Source organism: Peromyscus maniculatus, chromosome 19 (genome assembly GCF_049852395.1).
Source record: "Peromyscus maniculatus bairdii isolate BWxNUB_F1_BW_parent chromosome 19, HU_Pman_BW_mat_3.1, whole genome shotgun sequence".
In the NCBI taxonomy this organism is placed as follows: Eukaryota; Metazoa; Chordata; class Mammalia; order Rodentia; family Cricetidae; genus Peromyscus; species Peromyscus maniculatus.
The window spans coordinates 21,781,509-21,800,989 of NC_134870.1; the positions used below are offsets into that span (position 1 = coordinate 21,781,509).

Consider the following 19,481-nt stretch of genomic DNA (forward strand, 5'->3'; position numbering starts at 1 on the left):
ACTCAGGCTGGCAGACATGGCATGTAGCTGAGGATGGCTTTGAACCGATCATCCTGCTTTACTCTGGGCATTCATGGAATGGGTGACCATGCCCCACGATCAATCCTGTGCATGTTTCTTTATTGATTACATTTTTGTAGCTTTTCAAATAATGACTTTGACTATCCTGCTTAAGTTATGTCTATGGAAACGTTTGCTAGAGGTATTTGACTATTGACCTATATACACACACACCTATATACACATATCTCAGTAGACCATTTTTTAAAGGAACTTGAACTGCTCTCTGCATACGTGTGGGGCAGTGTTTCTTAAATGACTGAAGTGCCTTATGACCCTGGTGTTAATCTAAGCAGTTGGGAGAGGAGAGCACTGAAGAGCATTTGGTTGTTACATTCTTTCCCTTTAATGTTAGATGAAGACTCTAAAATCATTTTTAAACATGTTTTAAATTTTTGAAATGTGGGTTGACACAAAACAACAGCAAAATTGTTTCTCAGTTGTAGCTGAAGAATCTAGAGGACTCTTGAGCATTCTGAACATCCTTAGGTGGTAGTTTTGGAAGACTATTATAGTTTCCTGTTGTGTCAGCCTCCTGATTGCCCCCTTCGAAAATCCTCAAGACTTCTCTGCTCAGGAGGAAATTGTACCCTTTGTTTATACTCTGTCCACATACTGTGTACAAAACTAACAGTAGTATAACATTTAAGTTTAAGCAGAATTTATGCCTGTATGGTTGTTGGATTCACATATATGTTACCATACATGCAACAGAATTCACTTTGATATTAGAAGTATTCAATTGCATGATATTGTCTTACAAATTATATGCCTAATTCCACTTTCTAAGCTACTTAGCAGTTTCTTTTAGGTCCGCCTTTGGGAGTTTTCCATGTAAACATGCAATTGGTAGAAAACTGTAGGAACCAATTCACCTGTTTACACCTCCCTTTTTATTCCTTTGGGTCTGAGTTTGTTAATTGGTTGCACTTTTAACACCATACGTTTGAAAACTGTTATAGGTTTGTTGAATAGTTCTGCATAATACTTAGGTTTAATTCTTCTATCTTTACATTTTGCCATATTTTTTTCTGATTTCTTTTTGAATAAATACACATTACAGATAATGGTTGAAGGCCCTACCTTCTCCTTGTCCAAATGTGTCAACTTTCCTGAATTTAGGTATGTCATTGTCAGGCAACATAGTGAGCTAGCATTTCAAATATCCCAAATTGGTCTTGTGGTGAATGTGGCAATACACTGAGAAAAACTTTGTGACCAAATTTCCCCACATATTTGTAAGCACTGAAGCTCTGAGGTTTGTAGGGGAGAAAAACAAACAAACTTGTCTTTTTAAAAATTTCATCATTACATATGAGTCTATGTGACGTTGCTTGGAACATACATTGTGAAAACTCTGCCTAGGAGTGTCCCCATTCTGGAATCAACTTTGAGTTCCATAGTTTGTCACTGATGTAATTTTCTAGATTTGCACAACAAGCATTCCCAGGCAATCTTGTTATTAGATATGTTAAGAATGATTTTGCAAAATGGGGAGATAAACTTCAAACAAGCCCCAAACTCACTGACCAGTTCACAAGTTACTGTTGCTGCTTAAATTTTCCAGTTCTGGAGTCTCCTAATCTTTGGAAGTGTCTAGCCTGTGGATCATGGCTTTGTTTACACTTAAACTGATGTTACATTTATGTTTCCACAGCTGTCAGTAAGCCTGAGTTTGCTGTTAATGTTTAACACATTCTCTGAGTGACAGTTCTTTAACTGTTAATATTGTACAAAATGATACTTGAATTCATTGTTTGCCTCTTTTCTTTCTGTATTAGAAAAACTGGTGTTTTTGTAAGTCATGTATATTCTTCTTGATATTTGTTCATATAATGACCTGATCCAGGAAAAATAAAATGGGAAAATGGACATTACTTCTGACCTTCAAATAAAACTCATTATGTATTGTTTTTCGGACTGTTTACCAAGCCTTGGGTCATATGTACCGTGTTAAGTCAAGGCTGTTTACCTGTGTGGGCCCCATGATCTGAATGAGGTTTTGGACAGGGAAGGAGGTCCTGGGAAAATGCACAGTCACAAAGGTTATAGTAAATTTCATGGAGCCAGGGAACTTCTAGAAAGGGAGGTATCAAGGATGTTCTGTATCAAGCCATTCTGGCTTCAGATCTTCACACCACATTTCTATATTAGGAAACTATTTGAAGTTTCCACTTGGTGTAAAAGCCTAGCCTATCTGCTCATTAACTTAACTAAAGCTTAAACATCCTGTTAGTCTTAGAACTTTTTCTTCTAAAATATTGTTTAAAGTAACCTTTCTTTGGGAGAGGGCAATATATCCTGTAGCCCAGGTTAACCTTAACTTCACTAAGGATGACCATGAAATCCTTATCCTTCTGAGTGCTGTGATCACAGATGTATATGATGACTGTGGAATCCTTATCCTTCCGAGTGCTGGGATCACAAATGTGTATGACCACAGCAAGTTTTATGCCATGCTGATTATTGAAGCCAGTGCTTTGTGTATGCTAGGCAAACACTTCCACTTACCAAGTAGGCAACATCCTCAGCCTAAGAACCATCTTTTCATTATTAAGTTATATATAAGATTTGTGTGTGTGTGTTCTGTATGTGTTCATGTATTGGACCATATAGGTTAAGTTCTTAAGTATTGTGTTTAGAAGGAATTCCACACATATATTTTGAAATTTTGCAATTGTACATCTTGTCTCCCCCTTATATTTTCCATGTCAGGTTATAATCTGAATAAAATGGATAAATACTGTGACCTTCCTAGTCATCCTAGACTCAGAATCCTCATGCCTGGCTTCTTCTTCCTCTGAAGGGCTGAATGTGTCTCATGAGCCCAACTGTGGCAGGCCTGAAGGGTCTTAAGGCAGGTTTATTAGTGTCCAGTGTTTTAACCTTTAAAAAAAAAAATTTCTGGGTTTTTGTTTCGGTTTTCAAGACAGGGTTTCTCTTTGTAGCTCTGGAACTCACTCTGTAGCCCAGGCTGGCCTCGAACTCAGAGATCCCCCTGCTTCTGTCTCCTGAGTACTGGGACTAAAGGCGTGCACCACCATGCCACTTTTAGACATCCTTTCCAAGAGCGAGAAGTTGTTAGTCCTAAAAACATTATTCATTACCAAATGTTTTTAGACTATATGGGAGCTACCTGAGTAAACTTGACATCAAGTTAGTATTCCTTTAAAATTGCAAATGCTATGTATATTTTAGAATTTCAGTGTTTGGGGATACAAAGAATGTTCAATGATTTCTGAAATTTGGTCTTTCAAAACTGAAATGTTCCTGTTGGATGTGATGGCACATGCCTTTAATCTCCACACTCAGGAGGCAGAGACAGGAGCATCTCTGTGAGTTCAAGGCCAGCCTGGTCTACATACTGAGTTCGAGGACAGCCAGGACTACATAGAGAGACCTTGTCTCAAACAAACAAACAAACAAACAAACAAACAAACAAACAAACATCAAGTTTAATATAATGATTTCTTTTAAGTAAGTGTGAGTGTGGGGTGCACATAGGCGCCAGGTGTCTTCCTCTGTTTCTCCACCTTGGTTGTTTTAGGCAGGTTCTTTCGATGATACTGGAAATCACCAATTGGCTAGATTGTCTTCCTAATGACCTGCAGGAATTGGCCTGTCTTCCTCACCCACACCCCCAGCACTAGGTTACAGACATGCTACCATGCTCAGCTTTTACATTGGTGCTGAGCATTCAAACTCAGGTGCCTGTGTTTGAGTTGGTAGGTATTTTCCTGGCTGAGCCATTTTTTAGTCAGGATGTGAGAAATTTTTAGGGTTGAAATTTGAGATCAATAAACCATGTTTGGTAATTTATATTTTTTTCTGGTGATTTTGTATAAGTTAATGAGTTTTAGATGTGTCTTGCCAGTTCATATGTGTTCTTGAAATTAAGCCATCTCTTTTAAGTGTAAGGTTCTTATTGAGGACCAAGGCTCATTTTTCTAGGCTCAAGGCCTGCCTACCTGTGTTGGCAAATGAAGATATTAACTGGATTATAAGCCATCCTTTGATTTTTGAGTAGAGGTGAGGTCAAAGTAATGGGAGCCTGTGGCGGGAAATTTCCAGTGCTATGAAAGAGTAATGTGTGACTTTAAATCTCCACACAGTGACTCTTTCCTAAAAGATTATTACTAATTAAACTTTCCTTTAGATACCTAGGACCATACTGCACTTGCTTTTTGACTTGTGTATTTAGGGTGGGAAGTGTGCTGTGATGTATGTGTAGAGGTCAGACCGATGGCAACTTGTTAGGAGTTGATATTTCCCCCATGTAAGTCCCAGGGATCAAACTCAGGTCCCTGATTTGGTGGCAAGTCCCTTTAACCACTGATCCATCTGGCTGGCCCTGCCTATATTTATTTAAATGCTGTCTTACTGCAGTGCATTTGCATAAAGTCATACTCCTTTTAGGTATACAGTTCTATGAATTTTGACAAATATATGAACTGTATCCAATATACAGAAAATTCCAGCACCAAAAGTCCATATTTCTGCTTTAGTTTCAAGATTGTATTGGACTATTATCTGAGTTTACCTTGATTTCCCTTAGCTAACCACTCATTGATTCACACATAGATGATTTCAGTCTGGTCAGTTCAGACATGATGTATGTGTCTGTGAACACAATGCCTGGTATGCTTCTGCAGGCACACAGTCAGTTTCTACTAGAGGATTTGTCATACAGGCTATGTATGTGCCAGTAAGATTTTGATAGTATGCATGGTCACATGTTTTCTCTGAGTGTTACTGGTTTGCTGTCCCACTGTTACAGAGGAGCCTGCCCTAAGCCTCTGACCAACTTGGAACACTGCCATGCATAGGGTTTGCTAATGTGGGACTTGGTGCTGAGAGTGTTGCCCAGCAGAGTGACTTCACATCTGGAACTTGGTACCAAGGGTGTTACCAGAGTGACATTCAGTGGTGACTCTCCCTCCCTTTGCTCTTTTCTTTCTTTTTTTTTTTTTATCCCCCCCCCCCAACAGAATCTCTCTAAATAGCCCAAACTGTTCTCTCATGATCCTCCCGCCCCAGCCTCCCAAGTGCTAGGATAACAGGTAGAAGCCACCACATAGTTTTCTTCTTACATTAAAATCATACCAAGGAAGCTTTGCACAAAATTTACCCCATATTATTCATTTGCAAAGCCACAGTATCACACTCTCGAAAACACGAATAGAATACCTTTAATTTGTTTCACTATTCCAATATAAATTTCATTTTCTGCCTGTCTGTTTATTTTGAGACAAATCTCTACATAGCCCTGACTCTCCTAGAGCTCACTGTGTAGTCCAAGCCGGCCTAGAACTCAAGAGTTCTGCCTGCCTTTGCCTCCCCAAGCGTGTATCTAAATTTTTATAACCGGGTTCACTCTTAGAATCACCCCATAGCATTTGTAGTTTAGGAATGTCCCATTGTTGCCTTTATTCTGTTAGGCAAGCATTACTTTTGTTGTGTGTGATGTTGATGTATGTGAGTGTAGTGAACGTGCCACAGCCAGTGTGTGCGCAGATCATAGGACAACTTCTGGTAATCGGTTCTCTTCTTTTTCCTTGCGGCTTTTTATTTTATTTTTTCTTTTTCTTCAAGACAGGGTTTCTCTGTGTAGCTTTGCGCCTTTCCTGGGACTCACTTTGTAGACCAGGCTGGCCTCGAACTCAACAGAGATCCGGCCTGGCTCTGCCTCCCAAATGCTGGGATTGAAGGTGTGCACCACCACCACCCGGCTCTCCTTGTGTTTTGAGAATTTAACTCAGGTCATCAGACTCAACTGTAAACAAGCACTTGGACCTTCCCAGCCGTCTTTGTGGTCCGTGGCTTGTTTTCATGAGCCTTTTTCTTTGTTTCTAAAATCTTTCATCTTAGTGGTGATAGGATTTTTAAATTTGGAGACTGTAGCTGGGCGGTGGTGGCACACGCCTTTAATTCCAGCACTAGGAGGCAGAGGCAGGCGGATCTCTCTGAGTTCAAGGCCAGCCTGGGCTACCAAGTGAGTTCCAGGAAAGGCGCAAAGCTACACAGAGAAACCCTGTCTCGAAAAACCAAAAAACAAACAAACAAACAAATAAACAACAAAAAAAAATTTGGGGACTGTGGCAAATCTTATTCTACTTCTAAATTTTATTTTCAATTTTTGCTATTATGAACAATGTTTTGGGTGGGAGCTCTTTTTTTGAGACAGAATTATACTGGCTTTGAATTTCTGGACTTAAGTGGTCCTGCCTCAGCCTTCCAAATAACTAGGACTTCAGGTATGTGCTGCTATATCTGGCTGTATTTTAAATAAATAAAAAAAATCATCTTAAATTATTTTCTTAGGATAAATCTGTGGTAGTCTTGCTACATTTTTCACATTCACTTACTCTGTGTGTGTGTGTGTGTGTGTGTGTGTGTGTGTGTGTGCGCGCGCGCGTGCGCGCCATCAGGCTTGGGGCAAGTACTCTTATTGCTAAACCATCTCACATTATCATTTGAAATACTTCCCCCCCCCCCCTTTTCTTTCTCTGTAGCCCCGGCTGTCCTGGAACTCACTCTGTAGACCAGGGTGGCCTCTGGCTCTCAGAGATCCACCTACCTCTGGTTCCTGAGTGCCAGGACCAAAGGCATGCGTGGGCCACCACCGCCTAGCTTGAAATACTTTTTGTCATGGAATGGGAAGTTTTCTCGCTCCTGAAGAAGGACGAGGGAGTGGTTTTCCCACCGTCCCCAGCCGTACTTAGAGTTTGAGGGAAGAGGGCTTAGCATGAGCAACGTAGTGAAACACTCATTAAAAGAATCAGTTTCATATCAATTTGCTTTTGTGCCAGTCTAGTTTATTTTTCTTACCCCCACCCCCAGTTTAAAAATAAAATGCTAGGGGCCAGAGAGATTGCTGAGTGGTTAGGAACCTGCTGCTCTTCAGGAGGGTCTGTGTTGCCAGCACCCACACTGGGCATCTCCCAGCCACCTCTAACTCAGCTCCAGGGCATCTGACGCCCTTTTCCAACTTTCTCAGGCACCCAGATACATGTGGCATGCACACACATGGACACCTGTGTATACATAGGTCAAAAACAAACTATGACACTTTAAAGATTTCATGCCTACTTTCCAGGGTGATCCACGATGACTTAGTAAATTTAATAGACTTTTTTCTTTCTTTCTTGGTTTTTCCAAACAAGGTTTCTCTGTGTAACAGCCCTGGCTGCCCTGGATCTGCCTCCTAAGTGCTGGGATTAAAGGCATGCACCACCACCACCACCACCACCACCACCACCACCACCACCACCACCACCACCACCACCACCACCACCACCACCACCACCACCACCACCACCTGGCTTAGTAGACTTTTTTAAATGAATTTTTTCTCCTCAATATTAGATGTTCACAAAGTAATATTGAGCCTGAGTTATTTGCTTGTGCATAATGAGTGACCTTAGGACTAGTTACCCAAATCTAAAAATGAAATTTTTCTCCACATAGTATGGTGGTAATTGTATACAGTATTTTTAGTAATTTTGTATACAAAATGAAGTTTTGTAGTGTGGAATTTGATGCTTATGTATGCCGGTACATAAGCAATTTCAGATATTGGATATTTGGGTTAGAGTTACTCAGTTTACATAGTGAAAACTCTTGTCCCTAAATTTACTGACTTGCCCTTAGAGGCAATTATATTCTTGGATTTTTATGTATGAGTGTATGGGGTATGTGTAAGTTATTCTCATTAGGCCAGTGCTGTACCACTGAGCTCCATTCCAGCTCCATATGTGTTCTTTTTATACATGTTTTTATGTATTTTTGAGCAGTTGTATATTTTTTGTTTAGTTTTGTTTCCTGGAACTCAGTATGTAACCCAGGCTCATTTTGAAATCAAGACCTTCAGCCTTCAGGTGCTAGGATTGCAGGTGGGGCATGGGCGGGGCGCATGTCTGTTTAGGCCACAAATGTTAGTAGTAGGCTGCTCATGTTTTCTTAAGTTACTTTTATGTTAAAATTATTATTTTATGTGTGTGTGTCTTTTGCCTGCATGTTTATGTGTCAGGGTCATGTTCATGTCTGATGCTCATGAAGCACAGGAGTGCATTGGATCCTCCAGAACTGTGGCCACAGATGGTCATGAGTGAGCCACCGCATGCTTACTGGGAATTAAACCCAGGTCCTCTAGAAGAGCCGCCAGTGCTCCTAAATGCTGAGTCGCCTCTCCAGCCCCAGTTTATTTGTATTCTAAGTATAGTGGGGCTGGGAAGGCGCCTCCGAGGGTCGAGTTCACGCTGTGCAAACCTGAAGACCAGAGTTTGGACCCCAAACCACCGGGAACTCCAGCACTGGAGGGCTGGAGACAGGCAGTTCCTGGGGTCTCACTTCTTAGCCACCCAGGAATGTGGTGAAAGGGCAAGCTCTGGAACCAGTGAAAGACCCTGTCTCCAACAAAACCAAAAACACAGAACAAAACCAAACCTGAGATGGCCGATGATAGAGGCAGACATCTGACAGCAACCTCTGCCCTCCACACCTTCACACCCAGCCTGGAGCACCAGCACACACACACACACACACTCTAAAATGTTTTTAATTAAAACAGTAAAGAGAATAGGGGCCTCATAATATCAAGGCTGGAGGGTGAATTGTCTCTCCCTGTTCTAGTTCCTGCTAGGCTCCACCCTTCCCATGTCTTCATGCATACAGACCTGAACAGGAAAGCAAATGTTGTTCTTTTCTCCATAATAAAAGCTTTTATTTTAATTAATTAATTTCATTATTTATTTATTTGAGGCAGAGTCTCTTCTACATAGCCTTGGCTGACCTGGAACTCACAGAGATCCACCTGCCTCTGCATCCTAAATGCCGGGATTAAAGGCCTGGCTCTCCATGTAACTGTTAAACCTGTCTGGATATGTAAGAAACCAATCTAGAATAGTGCTTCAGAGCAGACACGGCCTCGGGCCGCCTAAGCTGCATCGGCAGCACGTGTGCTGATGTGTGGCGGTGCACACCTGTGATCCCAGCATGTGGGGGGCAGAAGCGGAGCACCAGCAGAGGCTCTGGGGTGGGCTTCTTCAATTTTCCAGTGATATATTTAGGGAAACTCAGGTTTCCTGTTGTGCCACATTGTTCTGTAGAATCTGTTGGAGCTTGTAGTATAAGACAATGACTCAGTATGTGGTACATGCTTTGCTTAGATGAGTACTGTACATGAATGAATATATTGTCTTGTTTGTATTATTGGTTTTTTAAAAAAATTATGGCTCAGTGGTGAAGAGCACATGTTGCTTTTGCATAAACTATTTGGTTAAAATCCACACATATACATGGCTGTGTGTTATATTTTTAGATGGAAATGGCCTCTAGATTTTATATTCCCTGTGCATGGTAGTCTCATCAGGCAGGTTGGGAGGACCACATGGTTTCATATATCCTGATTCTTTTTTCTGTCTCTGTGTGTGGAGGTGGTGCTGTCATCTCTGAGGGGTATACTTGCCTGTTGTGGGCACATGTTGAGGTTAGAGGTTGACATTGGGCTGTCTTTTTTTCAATCAGTTTTCCACCATATATTTTGAGACAGCATCTATTATTGAACCTGGACCTCACCCTTCTGGCCTGATTAGCTGGCCAGCCAGTCTTCTGGGATCTCTCACTAGCTGTTGGAGTTACAGGTGGATAGTCCTGCCCTAGCTTTTATTGGGTGCTGGGATCTGAGCTCAGGCCCTCATGCTTCAGCAAGAAGCCATCTCCCTGAGCCTGCTTTATTTGGTTTGCAATAGCTAGCATCTCACTATGTAGCCCTGGTTAGCCTGGGATTCTCTATGTAGAGCAGGCTAGCCTGCCTCTGCCTGGGACTGAAGACTTGTGCCACTTCACTGGGCCCCCGACCCTATTGTTTTAGAGACAGGGTCTCATGTAGCACAGGCTATCTTCTAACTTGTGCGGCTGAGTTTGGCCTTGAGCTTCTGATCCCCCTGCCTCCACCTCCCAAACACCAAGACTGTAGGCATGTACAACCATGCTCAGACATACCAGTCCTTTTTTACTTTCTTTTTTTAAAAATTATATTTTTAATTTTTTTAAAAATTAAATTTTAAAATTACATTACATTTTAAATTATGTAATGTGTATATGTCCCTGTGTATATGTTGGGAAGGGGTGTATATGATGCATGTATGGAGCTCAGAAGACAATTTGGGGAAATTGGTTCTTTCTGCCATGTAGAGTCCAGGGATGAAACACTTCTGGCTTGGTGACAAGTGTCTTTACCCAGTGATACATCTTGCTTGTACCCACTTCTTCTTCTTAATAATATTCAGAGTCTACAGAGCTTCCTTTCCCTTTCCTATCCTCATACCTTAGTTATAAAATACGTTCAGTGTTAAGATAATAGAAACAGAAACACATGGGGAAGGAAGGATCACCTTTCAGGTGGGTGTCTGTACTTTTTATCTTTCTCTGTTACCTGGGTATGCACATAGTCACTTAAACATTCACATGTCTGCTTGCCACAGTGATAGTGTGTATTGATTTCAACAATTAAAAAACTTAGTATTATGGACATTTGAGTCACACCATTGAATTAATTATACTCCTTTGAGTACTATGCTGAATGGCAATTGTTTTGGAATATATTTGAACTCTACTCAAGAACATTTAAAAACACACTGCATCAACATATTCTTTAGAGAACTTCTTCTGAACATCCTTTGGAGATCACAGGATGCGTGCTTCCTGCTCTTGGTGTACCCTCCCCACCTGCCTTAGGGGAGGGGGTGAGGGAGAACTGGTCTGAGCTCAACCCATGTGATACACAGGGTAAACGCATTTTGCCTTCTGAATGAATGTAGATTACTTCCAATATCTTGACTGTCTCTCCCTTCCTTAGTTTTTTTTTTTTTTTTTTTTAATCTCTGTTCGTTCCTTCTTTTCCCTTCTCACTTGAAGTTTACAGGACTTGGATTTGCTCCAGGTGAAGGAGGGAGCTATTGGAAAAGTTCTCACTCTGCACTCCCTTTTAAATGCATTTACCACATAATACTACTTGACCCTGTACAGTACAGCCTTTCAGAAATCATAAACATTGCTCTGCTTTGTTCAGTTGACTTTTCACATTGGTGCTTTTTAGTAACTTAATTCTTTGTTTTCACATATTAACTCATGTGTGAACCAGTCAGACATTGTTTCTCCTCCTGCATTTCAGTAAACAACAGCAAAAAACCTGGAATATGCTTACTGTCTTTCTGTTTAGAAAGTGGCAGTGTGTAAACCTGCCCAGACTACCGTGAAGAAGGTACACTGAACTGAGCAGTACAGGTTGACTCTTAGTACTAACATAATCAGGAATAGCATTAAAGGCTTAAAAAGCCTACAGAATGCATCTTCCAAAAAGCCTCGCTGACCCGCCAGCAGGTAGGTGAGGAAGATTCATGTAGTTCCCAGAGAAGAAGGCTAGGCTGGCCGCAAGCACGGCAGCATCGGAGGGGAGCTGGCCCTTGGTCCAGCAGAGCCCCAGACGGCCAAGAGCTTTTCAGGAAGTTCGAGTCAACCAAACACTAAAAGCAGCTCATCTGCCAGGTTTTTGGCTTTTGTCGTTTAGAAGGGAGCCCCACTTGCAATGCATATGACCACTGAGGCTTTGTTCTGACTTGTTTCCCAACAGGTCACGGTGCTGATGTGAAGTGTGTAGACTGGCATCCAACCAAAGGTTTAGTCGTTTCAGGAAGTAAAGATAGCCAACAGCCAATCAAGTTCTGGGATCCCAAGACTGGGCAGAGTCTTGCAACACTGTAAGTGATAGGAACCCTACCTTGTCCCTTGAAGAAGAGGGACCAAAGGCAGCCTGCATCACTTGACTTTTAGCTTTCTCCTGTGGTTTGGACACAAAGAGTCGCGTCTTTGGATGTTTTGTTAAATACGACTTCTTTCTAAGTCTCTAGTGAAGGAAGATGATACTTGTTCTGCTCCAGACCTAAGTTTTACTGGGCTATCCTGTGGACTGGTGGGAAGAGGAGGTTTCTCCTGTTGTCCCCGAGTCTCCTCAGAGCACCCGTCACCTGTGGTCTTAGTACCTGCGCCTCCTTCCAGCCGAGGCCCCACCTCCCCTGGCCCACTCCATCTGAATACAAAGATTTCTCTTCATTTGTGTGCCAGTTCCCTCCTCTCCTCTCCTCTCCCTCCCTCACTTCTCCTTTTTACCTGCTCCCCCTCCTCCCGTCTCCTGTCCTCTTTTCTCTCTCTTCTCTCTCCCATTTTCTGTCTCTCCTTCCCTTGTCCCCTCCCCTGTTTCTCCCCTCCCTCTCCTGTCTTAATCCCTCTCCTGTTCTCTTCTACCTCTCCCCTCCCCCTCCCTTTCCTCTCCTTTTTCCTCCCTATCCCCACCCACCTCCCATCTCTTCCCCATCTCTGTCTCCCCTCTCTTGGAGACTTGCTTACTTAGGTAGCTCTGGTTTTCCTTGGCATTATTTGTAATTGTTACAGTTACATGTGTGTGTTATGTTAGAGCATGTGGACACCATATCCTGGCCCTAATTGGAAATGAAACATCCACACCTCAAATTAGTTAAGACAAGGCTACTGTGAAACATGGCCACACACAGTTCATTGTGAACCCTTGGATGGAAGCATTATGCAGGCCCTGGGACAAAGCATTCATGCCTTTAGTTCAAATTAACCCTCAGACTATCTGTAAACTAGTGTCTGCTTCCATAGGTCAAGTTTCTCTAAATGAGAGAAACTTCAGTTTTTAAAATCTGATGAACATGATAGAGTATCAGTGTATTTATTCCAAGTACTTCCCCTGTTTCCAGATGAACCTTTCTGTCCAGCAGAATCCCATCGCCATTGCCCTTTTAGCTGGATTTTGAGAGTGGTGTTTAGATACTAGACTTCATTTCTGTCATCCACAGAGGTGGTTTCATTTTATTTTTCGAGTTTTTTTCTCCTCTTTTATTTCTTCCTCCTTCTCCTTCTTTCTCTTCTTGCTCCTTCTCTTCTTTTCTTTCTTCTTTTTCTTTTTGAGACAAGGTCTCTCTATGTAGTCCTGGATGTTTTGGAACCTGTGTAGACCAACTTGGCCATGAACTTACAGAGGTCCGCCTTGCCTCTGCCTCCCAAGTGCTGGGATTAAAGGTGTGTACCACCATTCCTGGCACTGACAAGAGTTTTCAAGTATATTTTCAGTGTGATCTTATCTAGTTATGGTCACATGCTCTATTACTACCAGGCCACACCTTTCACCATCTTCATCCACGTGCTTTCAACCAAAAGGACCATCTCCATTAAGTGATGCTTGCTCTGCATCCTGACATGCTGTACTCTCTCGGTGCTTCGTTTCTAGTCACGCCCATAAGAACACAGTGATGGAAGTGAAATTAAACCTCAATGGCAACTGGCTCCTCACAGCATCGCGTGACCATCTCTGTAAGCTTTTTGATATCCGAAACCTGAAAGAAGAGCTTCAAGTCTTCCGAGGTCACAAGAAGGAAGCCACAGGTGTGTGCCTGCGACGTGCTTCTCATTTGGTGACCCTTCCCTGCAGCCGTCTCACTCTGTAGTCATGTCCTCTTTCTCTTGTTTGGTTTGGCAGCTGTAGCCTGGCATCCTGTTCACGAAGGACTGTTTGCCAGTGGCGGGTCTGATGGCTCTCTGTTATTCTGGCATGTTGGGTATGTACCATTTACTGTGGGAAAGTGATAGCGTTTGCCAATGTGCACATTCCACATTGTATGGCAGCGGAAGGGTCTTGGCTCTCTTGTATTGCGGGCCTCAGCTAGGGAAATTTCGGTGGCTGGGGACTGGGGTGTTTTGACTCCCGACTCCATTGGTGTTCTCTTGAGAAGCACCCGCACATGGCCATTGCATGTGACCAACTTCTCCAAGTATGAAGACAGGGTCCTTCAGGGCAGATTTTGGACAGATAATATACTAAGAGACGCAGATGAAAATGAATGGTCTTGGGCTAGTGAGACTGCTCAACAGGTAAGAAACATTCATGGTGCAAGCCTGACACCCTGATTTCTGTTCTTGGAACCCATTGCAGAAAGAGAGAACTGACTCCTAAAATTTCACTAAGACTTCCCTTTGTGTACCATCATGTGTGCACACACATACTCTCCCTCTCCACATACATGCAAACCATACACATCACACACACATTAATAAACTAAATTTAAATTAAAAAGTCTGTTTTGAATTGGCCTCCACAGAATGTACTATATTGTGTACAGTGCTGTGATGACTATAAATGACTGCAAGGAGAGTGTTGTGAAGAGTTCTCAAGTGTATATAAATAGGATCAGTGTTGGATTTCTCTGTGCAAACGTGTCCATATCGGAGAAAGTGCCCTGCACGTTTCAATGTTGTAAATCTCGAATGGAGTGGAAGACACAGCACTTGTGTTTTGGATGTAGATATCATTATGGAAGAATAAAGTAGATTCCTTAGTTGAAATAGTTTATGAAGCGTGCTTTTCTGTGGTTCCCTTTTGTTTGACTGGGCGAATCTACTTCTGCTGAAAAACTAGTGTAACACACAGCACTGACAAGACTCAGTAGAGATGGTGATACTTCTTTTAATGCTAAAGAATATCTGATGTTTTTACTGTTCTTTTTTTTTGTGTGCGTTTGTTTTGAGTGTTCTCCTGGGAATTTCGGTTTAACAATTTCTTTCACTGGTGCCTGTACAGGGTAGAGAAGGAAGTAGGTGGGATGGAGATGGCTCATGAAGGGATGATCTGGAGTTTGGCTTGGCATCCTCTTGGACATATTCTCTGCTCGGGCTCAAATGACCATACCAGGTGAGTACCATACTGAAAATACTAAGAGATGTCTGTACTCAAGGAGTAGTAGGAAACATACATACATACATACATACATACATACATACATACATACATACGTATGTATATATGTATATGTATATATTGGTTTATATTTCAATTTTTTTATTTCCTGAGACAGGGTTTCATTGTATAGCTCTGGCTATCTTGGAGTTCTATGTAGACCAGGCTAGCGTCCAGCTCAGAGATCTGCCTGCCTCTACCTCCCGAGTGCTGGGATTAAAGGTGTGTACCACCGCCACCCAGCCCCTTCAAATTATTTTTAGAAATACTTTTATAGGGGACACTGTTGGCGGGGAGGGTTCTCATGCAAATAAGTGGGTTTCATATTCATTCTTACATGTAATAAATAGCCTTTGTTCTTAGTTGCCCCTCTCCTCTGTCCCCTTTCTTCTGAATATAGAGAAACACCTAGTTTTCTCAGCACTGTTTCTTGAAGTGTCATTTTCCTGGTGTATGATTTTGGTACCGTTGTTAAAAAAATTAAGTGGATATGACCTGTTGGTTTATTTCTGAGTTCTTTGTTCTATTCTGCTGGTCTACATGTCTGTTTCTGTACCAGTATCATGCAGTTTTGTTAACTGTGTGTCTGTAGTATAATTTGAGATCAAATATTATAGTATTTCCATTATTATTCTTTCTGTTAAGGATTAATTTGGCTATTTTTTTTTATTATTGTTGTTGTTGGTTTTTATTTTCATTTCCATGAGTTTTAGACACCTCCCCACCCCCCCACCCCCGCCCTTTTGAATTCTGTATAGAATACCGTTGGAGTTGTAAGGGGATTGGGTTGAGTCTGCTAATCATTTTTAACATCACAGTATTCTGTTAATGCATCTACTATGTTCTTCAGTTTCTTTAGTTCTTTAGTCCGTGTTTGAAAGTTTTCATTGTAGAGGTCTTTCATCACTTTGGTTAGTTTTCTTCTTCCTCTTCCTCCTCTTCCTCTTCTTTTCTTTCTTTTTCTCTTCCCTCTCTCCCTCCCTCCCTCCCTCCTTTCTTTCTTTCTTTCTTTCTTTCTTTCTTTCTTTCTTTCTTTCTTTCTTTCTTTCTTTCTTTCTTTCTTTCTCTTTCTTTTCTCCTTCCCCTCTTTTTCTTTCTTCTTTTTAAGACAAGGTCTCATGTTATTCCCAGGCTGGTCTTGAATTTCACCGTGTAGCCAAGGAAGCTTTAAACTTTTTATCCTGATACTCATCTCCCAGGTACTTGGATTATAGATATGGGCTGTCATGTCTGTTTTTTTAAAGTTTTTGAAGCTGTTGTTACTTTTAGAGTTCTTTCTCAGACAGTTCAGTATTGGTATATAGAAATGCTTTTTTTGAAGATTGCTTTGTATCCTTTTACTTTGTTTTAAGTGCTTATCTAGCTTAAGAATGTTCTGGTAGGATCTTTAGGGATCTTTTAACTATCTGCATGTCATCGGCCAGTACAAATGACTGGGACTTCTCCTATTTCTTTCACTTTTATTTCACTGTCTTGCCTGATGTTCTAGCTGAGACTTCAAGCATTGTTTGAATAAAAGAGGGGGGGGAATGGATATCCTTGTCTCTTTCTAGATTTTAGGAAAAATACTTCACAGCCTTTTCCCATTCACTATAATGTTGGCTATAGGTTTGTCATGTGTAGTTTTTATTATATTGAGGAATTTGTCCTTCCTTCTGTTCCTACTTTCTTCAGGGCTTTTATCATGAAGTGATATTGAACTTTGTTAGAGGTCTTTTCCACATCTATTGATGATCATGTGACTCCTGTCTTTAACTCTATTCATGTATTGCTTTGCATTTATTGATTTGCATCCATTGAATCTGTCATATTCCTGGGATGAAGCCACTTTGGACATTGTCCTGGTTAGGATTTCTGTTGCTGTGATAAACACCATGACCAAAAGCAACTTGGAGAAGAAAGGGTTTATTTCATCTGACAGCTCCTGGGTCACATTCCATTACTGAGAAAGTCAGGGCAGAAACTGGGAGCAGAGACCATGGAGCACACTGCTCACTTTTTTGTTCTCAGGTTCATGTTCAGCTTCCTTTATATATAGCCTAGGCCCTTCCTCCTACATCATCATGAATAATCAAGAAAAGGCCCACAGACATGTTTATAGGCCAGTCTGATGGAGGCAGTTCTTCATTTGAGGTTTCTTCCCAGGTGTGTCTAGGGTTGTGCCATTGACAATTGACGCTATCTGTGATGGATATGTATCCACTTAATGTGTTCTTTAATTTGGTATGGACTTTATTTTCAGGGCTTGAAATATTTCGTTCCATGCTTTCTTGGATTTCAGGGTTGCTACCAAGAGAATCTCACTGAGATAATGTATTAATTAGTTACCTTTCTCTTGCTGTGACAAAACACCATGGCCAAAGGCAACTTAGGAAAGAGTTTATTTGGGCTTGTAGTTCCAGAGTGATAGGAGTACATCGTAGCAGGGCAGAGGCTGGCAGCAAGCGGGAGGCATGGTAGCAGGAGCTGGAAGCTGAGCGGTCACATCCTCAACTGCAAGCGTGGAGCGGGGAAGGACTGGAAGCAGGGCAAGGCTATGTGTATAATCTCCAGGGACAGACTTCTGGCCAGGCTGTGCCACCTACACCTCCCCAACTAGTGCTGCTGGCGGTGAACCAAGTGTTCAAACACCAGAGCCTGGGGGGTTGAACCTGGCTCAAACTACTGCAGGTCTTAAAGAAATTGGGGTTGGGCAAGTGTTTGAGTGGCCTCCTTTAAATGTGTTATCTTAGTATTTGTGATTAGTTAGAATCAAGTGATTTTCTTCCACCGCAATGGATAAATTAAAGGAAATGGGAAATAGTACATCATAGTATTTCTTCCCAGCTGGGGTGACTGTGGTTTCCCTACCCTTTGGTTTTTTGTAGCTGGCTCTGCAGGTGGAGAGAGAGCTGCTGGTCTCAGTAATTCAAAAGGTTAGATCCCTGCTGATGAGAGTTTCTGTGGTGGGGTACACCTGTAATCCCAGCACTCCAGGAGGCAAAGGCAGGTGGATTTCTGTGAATCTGAGGCCAAGCCAACCAGCGCTACACAGGGAGACCTTGATAAAACAACAACAAAACCCAAACCACAGAAGAGTTTGTTTGTTTGACTCATTATTCTGTAGGAGGCACCCAGTCTGAGATAACCCTCATTCTGCTCAGCTCCACGGCCAGTCACCCTCTTCTCTCTGATGGAGAGATTACACTTTCCACACTGGGATTTCTGTGTACTCATGCTTGTAATTATATTTGTTGTGGGTGTTTTCTTCCCAAACAGATGGGAGCTGCTTTTTGACAATGCTCAACAGTGTGGGGATACTTGCTGTCTATGGCTACATTGTGCCAGATTCGGGACAGGTCCCGTGTTCTGTGTTGTTGCTGGAATAGGCAGTGGCTGAGGTGATGCCTTCCATATTCTTGAGCTCAATGAGAATCTTAGCTTTAGGTTCCCATACTCCACTTTTGTGGAGGTCTTCACAGCCAGTGCTGTCCCTTTGGAGTATCGTGTCTCCCCCCCCCCCCCCCCCCCGCAATGGAAGCATCCCCGCTGCAGTCCGCCCAGTGTCTGTCCTCTGATGGCAGCGGCTGATGACCCAGGCAGGGCGTCAGTAGGGCCCAGTGCTCGTGGATTTTGTGGATCTCACTTGAGCTTAAAATAAGCTTCTCTCTTTACTTCCTACTCCTTCTTTTCTCACACTTTCCAGCCCTTTACCATTCTGTGTTTCTGATGTTTTCATTTTCTCCTCTGATTCTAGTCTCCATCCTCACCTTTTAAAAAACGAAAACAAAAACAAGAGCCATGTAAACCAGGTTAGATTCCAGTTTGCTCTGTAGCTGAAAATGACTTTGAGCTGCTGCTACTCCTACATCTGCCTCCGGAGTGCCGGGATTACAAGGGAGCCCCATCATACACAGCCTGAGTCTGTTATTTCTTGTTTCTGACACTATGCCTTCACTGAGTTACAGCATCTAATCTGCCATTTTTGTAGTGATTGGCATAGTGTATTATAATAAAGAGATGGAGTATTAAACATTAACTTTGGTTGTTTAAATTTTGTTTTGCATTCTGATTAAAATATTTCAAAGAACGATATTTTAAAAACTTATTTGAGCTATTGTGCCTAGAGGAAACACTGAAACCATGCTGCTCTTTCTCCCATTACTTTTTATTTCATCAGCAAATTCTGGACTCGAAACCGGCCTGGTGATAAGATGCGAGATCGCTATAATCTGAACCTTTTACCTGGCATGTCGGAGGATGGAGTAGAGTATGGTAAGACTAAAATTTGTCCTGTGAAGTCTCCTGATATCCCATTATAAACTAGTAAGTTTTGTAGGAGACGCCTACGAAACTAATTTGGGGCAAAGGATGTAACTAAGTGATCCAGTATTTACCCAGCATGCTTGATGCCCTGTTCTCAACCCTCACATCAAATAAACCAGCCACCAAATAATGTAGTTTTTTGTTTGGAGTCAGAGGCCTGCCTATTTCTGCCTCCCATGTGTTGGGATTAAAGGCGTGCATCAGCTCACCCAGCCTTAGTTTTAATTTTATAATTTATTGAGTTATAACTCACCAGCAATACCACTTGTTTTATTTGTTTGTTTGTTTGCTTGCTTTTTTTGTT

At 42.0% G+C, this 19,481-nt stretch overlaps 1 protein-coding gene across 1 annotated transcript in view; it reads left to right on the top strand.

Annotated features, from left to right (window-relative positions):
- The window catches only part of Wdr33 (WD repeat domain 33), a 114,694-nt gene that overhangs the window by 74,608 nt on the left and 20,605 nt on the right, over positions 1-19,481 (top strand). The window contains exons 8-12 of the mRNA XM_006977946.4: positions 11,693-11,819; positions 13,370-13,524; positions 13,619-13,697; positions 14,717-14,827; positions 19,032-19,126. Of these exons, the coding sequence (XP_006978008.1) occupies positions 11,693-11,819; positions 13,370-13,524; positions 13,619-13,697; positions 14,717-14,827; positions 19,032-19,126 (567 nt within the window). The remainder of the gene's footprint in view (positions 1-11,692; positions 11,820-13,369; positions 13,525-13,618; positions 13,698-14,716; positions 14,828-19,031; positions 19,127-19,481) is intronic.